Source organism: Lacerta agilis, chromosome 4, assembly GCF_009819535.1.
Source record: "Lacerta agilis isolate rLacAgi1 chromosome 4, rLacAgi1.pri, whole genome shotgun sequence".
In the NCBI taxonomy this organism is placed as follows: domain Eukaryota; kingdom Metazoa; phylum Chordata; class Lepidosauria; order Squamata; family Lacertidae; genus Lacerta; species Lacerta agilis.
In genome coordinates, this window is record NC_046315.1 from 36,080,515 (window position 1) to 36,094,535 (window position 14,021).

The window sequence follows — 14,021 nt, forward strand, 5'->3', positions numbered from 1 at the left end:
ACTCTTTCCTCTGCAGTCAGTCTGCTTGATGGTGAGATGCTAAAACGCTTCCTGTTTTTCTCACATATTGTGTCTTTCATATCAAAAGGGGAGCGACATATTCATTAAGCCAATACTTTAGATCTTTGGGTTCTTCTACTTCCTGAGAGACACTGTGGGCACTTTTAGCTGAAAGTGTTCTGAAATGATTTCATTTTCACCCCACTATTGACAGTAAGTCAAAGCAGAGTTCCATGCACTGACATCCTTCTGCTTCAGTAAGATGCCGGAGATTAGGCAAGGTGGCAACTAGGTACTGGACCTTTTCAAGGGGAATGTCCTTCCCAGAGTCACCTATACTGCCCCCCCTTTGTGCTCCAGCTAAGCACCCTTTATTGTCCCCTGCTTGACTTTTGCTGCTGGTTTTATTACCCCACTTCTTGATTTTATCTCGCTCAGCTTTCTTATTATTGATGGTTGGTCCCTTGGGCTTTATAGGTTGCGTTGGACATTGGCTGGATGAATTAAGAAGCACAGAGGGCTCCTCTTGGAAAGTGAAGCCTACTTCAATTCCCTTTTCTATACAAACTGTTAAAGGTGAGGGAGCCCTGCCATCACCTTCATACGGCCACCCTACATGGAGATTGGATCCAACAGGCAGAAGGTGCCATTATTAAATAAACAAAGAGAACATAGGAACATTCCTGCTGGCTCAGATCAAAGGCCCAGTCTAAAATCCTAGTTTGCCACAGTGGCCAATAAGATGTCTCTGGAGATATCTACAAGCTTGATATATGAGTGCTATCTTGCAATTGTTCCCCAGCAGCTTGCATTCAAAGACATATGAACTCTGAGCATGAAAGGAACACATATAGCCACTGTGAACATTTGATAGCCCTGCCCTCCATGAATTTGCTCACCCCACCCTCTTTTAAGCCAGTTTGTGGACTATGCTGGCAGCCATTTCAGCATCTGCAGTGACAGTGAGTAGCAATCATTTATCTATCAACCATAATTTATTGTACACATCTAGTTCTTTTCCAGTTCATTCCTAGTGAAGATAATTACTATAATCTATACAGTAATTGGTTCATTTAGCCTCAAAATTCTTTTGCTTAAAATTCTGACTAGTTGAGGATGAGATAAATGAAATACATGATTAAAGTTCTCCTAATTTGGCTTTATGTCAGTAGAAAATGTATACATTCATTCTACTCATTGAGCACACTTCCAGATGACCAGATTATGGGCATTCGTCCCGACTTGTTGGCAGGGAGATTAGACGACACTGGCTATGAATGAGCATTTATTCTCATTTGCAAGTGAGTTGTATGACATTGTGTCAAAGGACACTTTCCAGTGCATTTCCCCTGTCACTTTCCTTATTGCAGTCCAGTCTTTTGGGGAAGGGAGTTTGTTATGCAAAAGCTCCAAATCATTTTAGCTGCATGACCTTAATTTGTTGGCATGTGGTTGAATCCCACCTGAAAATAGCAACTATTTGAAGAGGGCATGTCCACACTTCTGCCTGTCCCATGCCTAGAAAGTTTCTCCTGGCATGAGTCCAAGCAGTTTGTCTTTGTTCTGCCACTTTCCCCTGGAAAACACGCTCTTTAGTGCTAATTCAGAACAAACATCAATCCAGAGAAAAGCTTATTGCTTCAATTCACCGGTAAATATTGGGTTTTTACTGGGGGGAAAGCAGCAGGGAAAATGCAAGTCTTATCTCCTGCAGTCTTTTAGTAAACTGGAAGTGCAAACAAAAGTTGATAGAAGTTGCAATTTCTCAGAATTTTTCTTTTTCTTTTTGTTGTAGTATTTCTAAGCTTTCACCATCCAATTCTATGGAAAGCTAGGTAGTGATGGGGATTTGCTTTCAGGATTTGTCTCTCTTTGCTGAAGGGATTTAGTAATAAAGCACTAGGCTGCTTATGCAACCAACCGTAATGTGGTTTGATTAGATCAAGGTTTCTGGAAACTAGGACTTGCAGAGCAGCTTATGAAAACAGAATAGATAACATCAGCATGAGAGTCATTTTAACAACCCCAAAATAATAAATAGCATCTATGAATAAACACATGCTCCTAGTGGAAATAGATGGTGCGATACCCATGCATTAAGCAATGATCAGAGTGGAGCTGGTGAGAAAGATGGCAGAGTCACAGTGGAAGAAGCTATATGATGCTAAACAATGAGCGGTTGTCCACATTTAGTGATTCAGCCCAATGGCAGCATATTCTGCATATTCTGTAAACTCCATCTCAGCAGAACGCTCATGTCTCTGAACAGGTTCCCCATAGCTCAGTGTTGCATAAATAAGGGCTTCCTTTCTTTTGAGGTAAGAGTTGCCGGGTATTGGAGACACATTCATCACATGTAGGCTTGGGTGGTGCCCTGGTGGCATTCCAGCAATTGCATGATTGCCGTAGATGGGATCATCATCTGGAAATTGCAGCACATAAGGCTCAGCAGCTTGATGAAGTGCAGGTTATCGTATGGGAGACATTGCTGCAATGGGCATCTGCACTGCTATTAAGCTGTGGGGAAAACAGAGCACAATAGATTCATGAGAGAGTGCAGTATCGAAATCACATATCTAGCTAGCGGCAAAGATGACAACCATGTCAGATGGGACAGCTCAAACATCAGGGAAGATGTCGGTTTTCAAGCCTCATAAAAATCACAGGTTTTCCCCGTCCCCTGACCTTCCAGACCTTGTTGGGCTGCAACTCCCATTCATTCCTAAGCATTGCTCATGTTTCCTGGGGCTGATGGGAGTTGGAGTCCAACAACATTAGCAGGGTAGCAGGTTGGAGAAGTCTTTTAAATTTTAATACCCAGGATAACATCCAAGGCACCTGGGATTAAAAGAAGTGCAGTTGACACTCATTAGATTATGTATTGTTTTGATGTGAAGTTAGACACAAATGAGACATGGTTCATGTCCTCAGTACTTGCAAAAAAATCAAATGGTTGATTTTTTAAAAAAATAGTGTGGTAGTGATAAGGGTGAGCTAGATTGGGAATGCATGTGGAAGAGGAGCGTTAGTCCTTTGCACAAAACTAAGAACATTTGCCCATATTTCTCTGTTGTTTCATACTTTCTGGTTAAGGTTCCTAGAACTTGGGAGGCAGAATTTGTCCATGTAGTTCAGTAAGATGCAATGTCACTGATGGCTAGCATTTAAAACACAACTAAACACCACTTCAGTTGAAGGCTGAGCTTTCTTCCTGTGTTCATGAATGAAAATTGCTTCCTTTAAGTGGCAAAGTCCATGAGGTGTAGGTTTTTATATGTATCTTGAAGGGGTTGGAACATAACACATTGGCCCTCTCCAGGCATTCGAGCTGTAGCTCCATGGTAGAACATTTGCTTTGCCCATAGAAGATTCCAGCTTCAATCCTTGGCATCTCCATGTAGGACTGGGGAAGAATCCTGCCCGAAATCCTGGAAAGCTGTTGCCACTCATTGCAGACAATAGTGAGCTCAATGGACCAATGGTTTGACTCACGAGGGTTGTAGGGATGAGCACCCTAGCATCACCCCATGTCATTATTCTTACCTCATGGTAGTGTCCATGTGAATCAGGGAGCCTCCTGTACTTGTGAGACTCTCCATGCATTTTAGAACCAAGATTTTCCATGGGTTCAGGAGGCTTGACACAGTCACCCTGCAACTCATGGAGGGAGGTGGGTGATGATTTGGGAGGTGAGGGAACGCTAGCATCCTCTTCTCTATGGCCTCAGCTCATGTGATTACTGTACACAGGGACAGAATGCCTGAAAGCGGTTTATGGGCATTTAAGTACTTGGAAATTCAATACAAGGCGCATCAATGAAGAAAACCTACCACATTCATTTCACTTTGCGAGATTGATGGGCCCTTATTGCTGTTCACTGGAAAGGAAAAGAAAAACACTGAATACTCGATGGAACAACATTTGGATAGTTCTTCACATTCGTTGTACAAAACAAAAACGCAGCTTGTGAAAATGCCCCGTTTCATAAAAAGGGGATCAAGGAAATCCTTACTAAATTTTATGGATAGGCCAAAACTGCTATGCTTTTTATGAAGAAAGTCAGGCAATAAATATTTAAATAAGTAGCTTTTATCCAAGACTATGAGTTTTGGAAGATAGTCATGGAAGCTGTCCCAAGACACTTTTTTTTAATCCTGAGGTAAAACAGAAATGGGGGTGAAGCCATTTCCCTCCACCCCGGTCAAGGCACATAGTGGTTCCCGAGATTGGTCAACTTATTTTGACCCATAAGCAGAAACCTCCCACAAACACCTCGCCCTGAGAATAAAATAAATCATAATAAATTTAAAAGTAGCCATTTGCTGCAGTTCTGTAACACTCACACTCAACTCCCTCACTCTGCATGTGGGTAGGTTCAGCCCTGGTAATGTGACAAATGAAAAAGATATTTGAGTAGCAGAAGTGAGACAGCTGAATATCTCTGTCCAGAGAAAAGAGGGGTGGAAACCAGAGCAGCGGGGTGGCAAGCTTTTTGGGGGGTGGGCCGGATTACCGCACCACAAACTTCCTGGTGGGCCAGAGTGCGTGTGTGTGTGCGCGCATGCACACACAGCACAGGGGGCTTCTCTCTCCCCCCCCTGCCCCTCCCATCCCCCTGCCTACCTAGGATGCTGCCGAGAGGCAGAAGCTGGTGGTGGCAGTGGCAGAGGAAGAACAAGTAGTCTGAAAGGGCTGCTTTCGGGCTGCTCATTCCTCCTCCTCTGCCGCCGACAGCCTCTGCCGCTCGCAAGGGCAGGAATAGGAGCCGCACTTGGCAGAGCGGCGGCCGCAGCAAACAGCTTGCTCCAATGAGGGGCTGCTGGAAATGCGCTTGGCCAGCTCAGCCGAGACCCCTTCCTCTCGGCCACGTGCAGCTGCCGCCTCGCCCATTGGCCAGGGCCTCAAACCTTAGCAGGTGATTGGCTAGCAATTTGCTACACCGAGAGGGGGAGGTTCCGCCGCATTGAGGGAGGGGGGATGTCAGCGGGGGAGGGGGAACGGTACCCGCGTCGTGAAAAAAACCCCATGTTTTCCCCTCACCAATCCACAGAACCGGCCATGGGCCGGTTCCGGGAGGCCCATGGGCCGTATCCAGCCCATGGGCCTTAGGTTGCCGACCTCTGAACTAGAGAGATCTTGAGAGAATTCACCTTGATGTCTCCTTACGCAGCACAGCAGGCCCAAGCAGCTCAAAGTGAAGAGGCACAGTGGTCCCAGGAATGACAGGAAATAAATAATCAGGCTTCATGCCTTTTCCAGGTGCTTCATTATCTTCTGCAGTAGCATTTTCAGATTCTGTTTATTTTATTGTGATCTGTTATTATTATTGTTGTTATAATTACTATTTACATTTGCTATTGTCCTAATGCCAATCAACATAATGTCATATTTCAATATAGCAATGCAATTGTTAATCATTAAGCAAATACAATGAGCCGAGCAGTTAAAAATCTCCCCTCAGCCCCCTACCAAAGCACAGTTCATCATCAGTAATTTAACAGTGGTGAAATAACCAATATGGTAAGAGAAGTTAAACACTGTTTAAAAGTAAGCATTCTCAGAAAGAGAAAGAGCATTCAAAAGTCAATTAAAATTCAAAAGAAAAATAGCATGCTTCCTATAACAGAAGTAATCTGCTTGATCAAGAAGGTTTCACAAGGGTCACTGAGAACACATTATGATCTCTAAATGTTCTTAATGCAATCTAGAAGCCAGAGAGGCTATAAAGAGGTCAAACTACAGGGTAGGCAGGAGGATCCAGAATTCCCAGCGCTTTTTGTAGAGGGCGGCAGAGGATGATGAAATGAGGCAAATGAGGCACTGCCCCAATATCTGAGTTTGCTCTCCTCCAGTTCATGCCTGCCTGCCTTCTTACTAACATTCACTCTGGGGTGGCACAGCCAGTCTTCTTCCTCCTCAGTCTCAGTGTTGCTATTGTTGAACTCAGCAAGGAGGAGTATCCCTGGAGGGGAAAAACATTTTACACTCCCCCCCCCCAATACTGTTTTCATTACCAAAATAGTTCATTCAACCTGCTATTAGAGCCCCAGTTGAAAGGATGGGTGTGTCATGGAACTGCTTGCCAGGCAGCCACTGCCAGACCATCTCTGTGTTTGGAGCAAGTCAGAATAGCTTCTACAAGCAGACCAATATACTGTACATGCGTAGAACTCCATGAGGAGGGGAGCCATGACCTAGTCAGGGTTTTCTCTTACTTAGAGGCACACTTCAAAAGGATAGTTGACAGGAACATTTCACTGGGCACAACAGCAGTAGGGGGTGGGCTAGCCCACTCAGCCCCCATTCAATTTCCATACTTGGGAGGAGGATCATGTGACAGCCCCCCTCCCGTCCAAATGTTCTATGACTGGGTGCATGGAGGGAAGCAGTTTATAGAGTACAAGTAAAGACTTGAAACTCAGCCTCATAGTAAACCTGATACAGTATTAAACTTATCTGGGAATCCTTTGCTTGACATTCTGTTTCTTTCTTTCTTTCATAAAACAAACTGATAGCAGTCATGAGGTGTGGGGTGAGGGAGCAGGTGTTAATTCTGGTTGGAAAAGTAGCAGGGTAGGAAAGTATTGACCTCTCCTCATGTGCCACACGAGGGCATTACCTGTGTCATCCTTCCATTGCCTCCCTGAAATTGCTCTTTGCATCAGATAGCAACATTGGGGTGAATTAACAGTTTTGGAGAGAGATAATTTTCAGTAGGAAAACATCACGGGGGAGAAGTTGGATAAACTTCCCCTTTCAGATGTTGTTGGGATGGGGCTTATGACTATTTTTAGGTTTTTGTGGGGGGTTGTGTTTTTTTTTTTTTAAAAAGAGAGAAGTACAGTATCCCAACTATGTGAGTCAAAAGTCACATTTAGTTCAATCCTTAGAGAACTGAAACTAAGGTAAGTCAGTTTGAGATCAGCTATAGCGGGGTCAGCAAACTTTTTCAACAGGGGGCCGGTCCACTGTCCCTCAGACCTTGTGGGGGGCCGGACTATATTTTGAAGGGGAAGAAATGAACGAATTCCTATGCCCCACAAATAACCCAGATAGGCATTTTAAATAAAAGCACACATTCTACTCATGTAAAAACATGCTGATTACTGGACCATCCATGGGCCGGATTGAGAAGGCGATTGCCTACCCATGCGCTATAGTAAGAGTTGCACAGCCTTAGGTGTGCTTGTTTCATATTTCATCCTCCTGCGGTGATTTTTATTTTGTAAAGGTTTCAGCATTTCAATTTTATACCGGCCATTTCTTAAGCTGGGCAATGTGACCCTCTTGTTGAATTTACATACACAGAAAGTCCAAATACCAATTTGAGTCATTTAGATGTCACAACATGGGCTGTTTGGCACTCTGTGCAGGTTTCATTTCTTTGCACTACTAGACAGCCTATTTTTTTGTCAAATGACTGATAAGGCTACCGCTCTATACAATGTTTGCAAATAAGGGAACCGTGATGTCTTTGATGTGTGTTGAACATTTTGTAACTGCAGCGCTTGGTTTAACTGTTTTCTGCAATGAACCCCATCAAGATTTGGAAATTTGAAATACCGCAAAGCAAGGAACAAATGAGCAACTCTTAGCCAACGTTCATACCATATATTTAAATCACTATGATACCACTTTAAACAGGACTTCCCCCAAAAAAGAATTCTGGGAGATATACCCAGTGCTTTTTTTTTCCTGGGGGGACACATACCCCTAAACATTTTGTGAATCCAAGTCTGACCTCATTGAGGTGCAGTATTTTCGATATGAGTAGGAAATATGAGACTACCCCTAAACATTTTTTAAGAAAAAAAGCACTGGATGAAAAAAGCTCTTTCTCCATGCACGGTTTCAAGACATCTTACAAGCAAAGCATTTATATACTACGATTATTTATTAACTTTGTATACTTCCCTTCATCTGAAGATCGCAGGGTGGTTCGCAACATTAAAAAATACAAATACATAATGAAACAAAAGCAAAGCAATAACCCCCCTCTCCCAAACACGTTTAAAAGGACATAGAATGTTAATCAGCCAAAGCCTGATATGTAATGAAGGCGTTAGGTGAGCCTCCTTGGGGAGAGCATTCCACAAATGAGGAGCCACCACAGAAAAGGCACGTTATTGTGTTGCCGCCCTCTGGACCTCTCACGTAGGAGGTACATGAAGAAAGGCCTCAGATGATGATCACAGGGTCTGGATCGCATCATATGGGAGAGGCAGTCCTTGAGGTGATGATGATGAGTTATGCACCCTTCATAACTAAGTCCCAGGGCAGGTTGCAACAATTTAAAACACATCATTATAAACAGTTTAATGCACACGACAAAGTATCAGTGTGGGATGGCCTCTCTAAGCCTCCCATGCCCCTCCATTCAGGCTCCACAATCAGAACTTGAAAAGATGGATTCAGGGAGGCTCGGGAAACCTGCTCCTTGTTGAAAGGATCAATGTTCAAGTACCCCCCCCCCCAATCTCCTCTGAAGCTATTCTGGATTTCCAAGCCTCCCTTATGCCTTTGAGAGTTCACCTGCTGCTGATCCTTTCAGTCTCAAATCACTCTCTTCATCCTTCTCAACTGCTGCCACTGGGCTAAACATGCTGAGAAGGAGAGCGGGGCAACAGTGCAAACCATTGTCGCCTATTGCAAAATTTGTAGATCCAGCATTGTAAGAGAGGCAGAGCGTGCAACATGGCTGGGACTTTGATGGGCCTTTTGACAGTTTTCTGTACCGTACTAAAGAGTGCTGCACACAGATAAGAGGAAAGGGTTAGCCTGCAGCATGCCAGAGGTGCTTAGAGAAGAGGAAATAAAATCAATGTACAGTTGAAACCTTGGTTGTGTTGATGTGCATTTCTTGAGCAGAACAAGAACAAACAAATGACTGCAGGGCTATAAGCACCAGGCAACTGACCAGGAGGCTGACTGGATTGCCCATAGGCCGGTTGCTGCAAACAATGAATTGGGAAAAGGCCCTCATTCTCGGAATTGCTTATGATGCTTACCTTGTACAATGACTTCTATTTCATGACCTGAGAGTATGCTTTCCCCCATAGTAGCTTGACATTGATAGCGTCCACTGTCATTCTTAGAAATAGGTAAAAATTGCAAAACAAAATCATGGCCTTTCTTAGAAATATTGTGTCTTTGTCCTTGAGGCAGAATTTCACTGTTCCTGTACCAATTTATCGTAAGATTGTCTTGGCAATCCATCACTGGGCACTTTATAATGAATGATACGCCAGCATTTATCGTGTAGTTGGTTCCCTTGGGACAGAAATAGTGCAGTTTTCATTCCCTGGAAAAAAAGGGGGGTGGAAATTATGCCTGGCAACTCACATATTTTGCATTGTTAGCAATATCACTTCATTGGCGTCTTGGTGGTTTTCCATCCATGCAATACCTTTCTACGGCAATGCTTTAAATGAGAGAAGAAGAAGCTTTAAATGAGGAAAAGAAGAAGCTTTAAATGAGAGAGAAGAGAAGAGAAGAAGAAGAAGAAGAGAAGAAAGAAGAGAAGAAGAAAGAAGAAAGAGAAGAAGAAGAAGAAGAAGAAGAAGAAGAAGAAGAAGAAGAAGAAGAGCCAGTGTGGTGTAGTGGTTAAGAGTGGTAGACTCATAATCTGGGGAACCGGGTTCACGTTTCCGCTTCTCCACATGCAGCTGCTGGGTGACCTTGGGCTAGTCACACTTCTTTGAAGTCTCTCAGCCCCACTCACCTCACAGAGTGTTTGTTGTGCGGGAGGAAGGGAAAGGAGAATGTTAGCCGCTTTGAGACTCCTCTGGGTAGTGAAAAGCGGGATATGAAATCCAAACTCTTCTTCTTCTTCTTAAATGAAAGGAGCTGATTGGCAGGCTAATATGACTGATGATAAAATATTGACATCAGTCATCTGTTATTGGTTTAATCACAGCCAAGATATTTATAAATTATTATTATTATTATTGTTATTATTAGTATATTTATTTCTATCCCTTTCCCCCAGACTGGGACTCATGGCAGCTTATAAAACAGAACAAGCTTAAAAACAAAGAAAAGACAATTATTTAAAATGTAATTAAACACTAACAGAATCAAAATGCTATAAAAAGATCCATTAAAAACATAAACAATAACTACACATCCCAATAACACCCCTTTCCTTAAAAAAACCCAACCCTGTCAGTTCCCAAAGGCCTATTGAAACAAGTCTTCACCTGCCAGCAGAAGGACAGCAATGATGGAGCTAGTCTAACTTCTTTAAGGAGGGAGTTCCAAGGTCTGGAAGCAGCCACTATGAAGGCCCTGTCCAAGTGGGTGGTGGGGCCGAGAGAAAAACCTCCCACAAAGAGTTCAGAGCCTGGACAGGTTTTTTTGTTTTGTTTTTTGAGGGAATGCAGTATTTCAGATAACCTGGACCTTGGCATCAGAAGTCTGGTTGGTCAAACAGTTACTTCTTGCTAAGCCCCATCATTTTGCCCGGATACTGAGGTCCAGCTCCGATGGCCTTCTGGCGGTTCCCTCATTGCGAGAAGTGATGTTACAGGGAACCAGGCAGAGGGCCTTCTCGATAGTGACCATCCGCTTGCATTTAAAGGTGAACCTACCTAATTTGCACAACATGCAAACTGAAACACAGCCAACATTCTAAATTCAAATTTCTCCAAATTTTGCAGCACAGTTCTCCAGGCACATAATGTGAGCAAAATTGCATATACCAGGGCAAAGTATGCATAAGAATGCATACATCAGTGAAAATAACACACGAAAATGTGTTCTATTCGGGGAATTTTACTTTGCAAAAATGTGTACATCAGGCACAGGCAAAAGTGGGCATATGATGAGAAATTTGCACTAAAATGCTGGTGGATTTATATGGGGCCTTTAAAAAAAACATATAATGAACTAATACAGTGAACTAAATTTCAGATTGGAAAAATGAGGGAACTGATTCACCTACCCCCTTCTGACCAGTGACCACAAGGCAACTTCAGCTACAGAAGGTGGAAATGGAACTAGGTGTGTGGCTGAAATTGGGAACAAGGGCTTGTGTAGGGTTTATGTAAGTCTGTGGTTTTAGGAGGAAAGACGAAGACGAAGTAGCAGGCTGCAGCCAGTTTGCCACAAAAAGTGGTAGAAGAGAGTGCTGTTTGGTTGCCTGGGTCAAGTAGGCATAAATGGAATGACATGGTGCGATTCAATAACTTGATCTGATTTACGAAGTTCAGGTGTTTTAAAAGGCACAACAATATCCTCAAGTAAGTCTTGTTCCCCTCCCCATATCTGAATAGAAGAATCTGCAATCAAGACCCGAGCACTTTCCCCTCCTGTGGTTTCCAACAAATGGTGGAATTGCTGTCTCCGACCTTGAAGGCAGAGCATAGCCATCATGGCTGGTAGCCATCAAGAGACTTAGCCTCCAAAACACAAAATTCGTGATTGCTCCCCGAAGGAGAGTGCCACTGGTTTCCTAAAATTCACAAAGACTCCTCAACACCCAGCAGTCCAAACAGGCATGTGTACACACACACACACACACACACACAGAGAGAGAGAGAGAGAAGAGAGAGAGAGAGAATGATGCAAAAAGATTTATTTTAAATCTTGGGAGCTGAAGAACTAGGGCACACTTCTCTTTGGTACTTCGAGAAACACACATTTGCTGGTCTAATGTGTAGTTTCATACTTGAATATGCACTGCTGAATACAAATGAAAGTGTTAATCAGCCTGGCATTACTTTATTTATTTGCTGTATCTGTGTCCTACCTTTCCTCCAAGTTGCTCAAGGCAGCATACATGATTTTCCCTGTCTCCATTTTACCTTCACAACAACGCTTTCGTGTAGGGTTAGGCTGAGAGATAGTGACTGGCTCACCTGTGATCACTGACACCCAGCGAGTGACACCAGTGGGGGGATTTGAACCTGGGTCTCCCTGATCCTAGTCCAACACTATACCCACCTAGACCGCAGAATAGCCTTTGGTGATAGAGAGCCATTTCACGTGTTCTAACGTTTTATTATTCATTGAAGATAAAGTGTTCTATAAAATGTTTAAAATAAATAAGTAATGTTCCCTCTCAGTTCCCCATGTGATGCAGCTCACAATGTTCTGTAGAGAGTTCCCTCTGGATTGAAGGGGTACAGAGAGGATGAGGGGGTACGAAGGGCTTGGGGGGGAGCAAGGAAGAGAAGGATATGACCTATCATGTGACTTGCCATCTTCTTGTGCAATGCTGAATAAAACCTCTGAAATTTATTTAGGGCATAAACTTTTGTAAATGCCTGAGGCTTCATCTTCAATGTAGCTCGTTACGGAAAATATTAAAATGGTTCTGTGTATCTTAAAAACACTGGACAAAGCACACAGGTTACCAGTAAAGTCAAAACATTTAGGCTGCAATCCTCTACCTGGGAGTAAATCATAGCATTGTTATGTTTGGTCAGTAATAAAATAAACCTTTATGGTCCATCCCCAAAGCTTGCCAGAAAAAGCATTATGCTGCTTGTTGTGCAGAGCAGAAAAAAGGCAGGCTGTATCCCTGGCTAGCAGGACCAGTGATCAGGGATGGCAGGTCTACTTCAAAAACAGCTGGAGACCCAAGTTGGGAAACATTGCTGTAGAGGGTGATGGAATCAAGTGTGTCTAAAAACCACACTCCTTTTCTTATGGAAGACCTTACACCAATTCACATATGAAAGGTGACTGTAATTATTCAGTGAAGAAACTTCAGTCCTGATATAATAATAATGTATAGTAATAGTAATAGTATAGTAATTATTATTATTTGTATCCCGCCCATCTGGCTGGATTTCCCCAGCCACTCTGGGCGGCTTCCAACAAAAAGCAAATACAAAAATATCACACATTAAAAACTTCCCTAAACAGGGCTGCCTTCAGGTGTTTTCTGAATGTCAGGTAGTTGTTATCTCCTTGACCTGTGATGGAGGGCGTTCCACAGGGCGGGTGCCATTACCGAGAAGGCCCTCTGCCTGGTTCCCTGTAGCTTTGCTATATATAGATATATAGTGCTTGGATATAGATTAATAGTGGCTTCTCTGTTGGGGCTGAAGACTGGTGTTAAATACTCTAAGCCTGAGAATAAGGCCTGTTATTGTACTATTTAACCCAATTCAAGCTGTAGCCTGAATTTAACAGTTGCATACAGCCACCCGAAACATTTAGAAAAAAGGTTTCACACACGTTTCACTGGCATTCAGATGGATACGGCCATATCTTACTTACCATGTGCCCACGTATTCTCCAGCGTCAGCATCAGAAAGAGGGAGCGCATTGCAAAGCTACCTGCGTACATGGCCTGGAATGTGGCTTCACTTCATAGTCGTCGCGGAAAAGAAAGCTGACCCGTCGGGATGAAACTGTTTTTCGGGTGCAGTTTCAGCAACTTCTTAATTCGGCTTGCGGAGGCTCATGTAGAAACGCTTCAGTTACCTCAAGAAAGTGAGCCAGACTGGAGGCGTGAGGGGATGTGAAAGAGCTCTGCCACGCTCACAACAAATCAAAATTGCTCACCGTATGACTTCCTGCAACTGCTGGTTTCTAAAGCCTCTTGCCTCCAAAACCAAACAGTATTTTTTTTTTTTTTTTTGCACCTTGAAAGAGGAACTGTTGAATGGAAACAAAATGAAATCAGCAGAACATTTTTCAAACAGTAGCTTCAGATTTTTTTAAAAAAAGCATTTGAAGAAGTACATAAAGGTTTTTTAATAATGATGATGATGATGAATTGTTGCAGCACCTCATTTGGATGTATTCTTTTGGAAATTCATGTCACTCCTTCTAAGAGTGAACTCATGTGCTGAGTGCCAACGCAGTTGTACCCAAAATGGGAGAGCAGTGCTATTTTTCTAGAAAAAGAGGTGACGGAACTCCCCACAAATGCCTCCTTTGTTCTCTTATAATGGCCATGGCGCCCATCTGAGAGGTGCCATAACTGAGTTCCAGCTGAAAAAAAAGCCCTGTAGAGAAGTATCAGCATAAGCCCTGTAGTATAAGCCCTGTAGAGAAGTATCAGCATA

General features: G+C 43.2%; 1 protein-coding gene across 1 annotated transcript; it reads right to left on the minus strand.

Moving 5' to 3' along the window:
* Window positions 1–1,705: 1,705 nt before the first annotated feature.
* LOC117045094 lies at window positions 1,706–13,531 on the minus strand. The gene is made up of 5 exons (XM_033145877.1): window positions 13,228–13,531; window positions 10,954–11,009; window positions 9,009–9,270; window positions 5,151–5,295; window positions 1,706–2,463 (listed from the first exon to the last, which is right to left on the minus strand). The coding sequence occupies exons 1-5, from the start codon at window positions 13,295–13,297 to the stop codon at window positions 2,190–2,192; spliced, it is 807 nt and encodes a 268-aa protein (XP_033001768.1). The 5' UTR covers window positions 13,298–13,531; the 3' UTR covers window positions 1,706–2,189.
* Between the last annotated feature and the right edge of the window lie 490 nt (window positions 13,532–14,021).

What these genes read in the sequence shown, in the direction of transcription:
- LOC117045094 (XM_033145877.1), bottom strand. Translation starts at nt 13,297, where the DNA reads ATGTACGCAGGTAGCTTTGCAATGCGCTCCCTCTTTCTGATGCTGACG. An exon ending in AAGTTGCCTTGTGGTCACTG is followed by an intron (nt 9,271 to 10,953) that starts GTCAGAAGGGGG and finishes TTCTGTCCCAAG; the next exon opens with GGAACCAACTACACGATAAA. An exon ending in AATAGAAGTCATTGTACAAG is followed by an intron (nt 5,296 to 9,008) that starts GTAAGCATCATA and finishes TAAAATAAACAG; the next exon opens with AATCTGAAAATGCTACTGCA.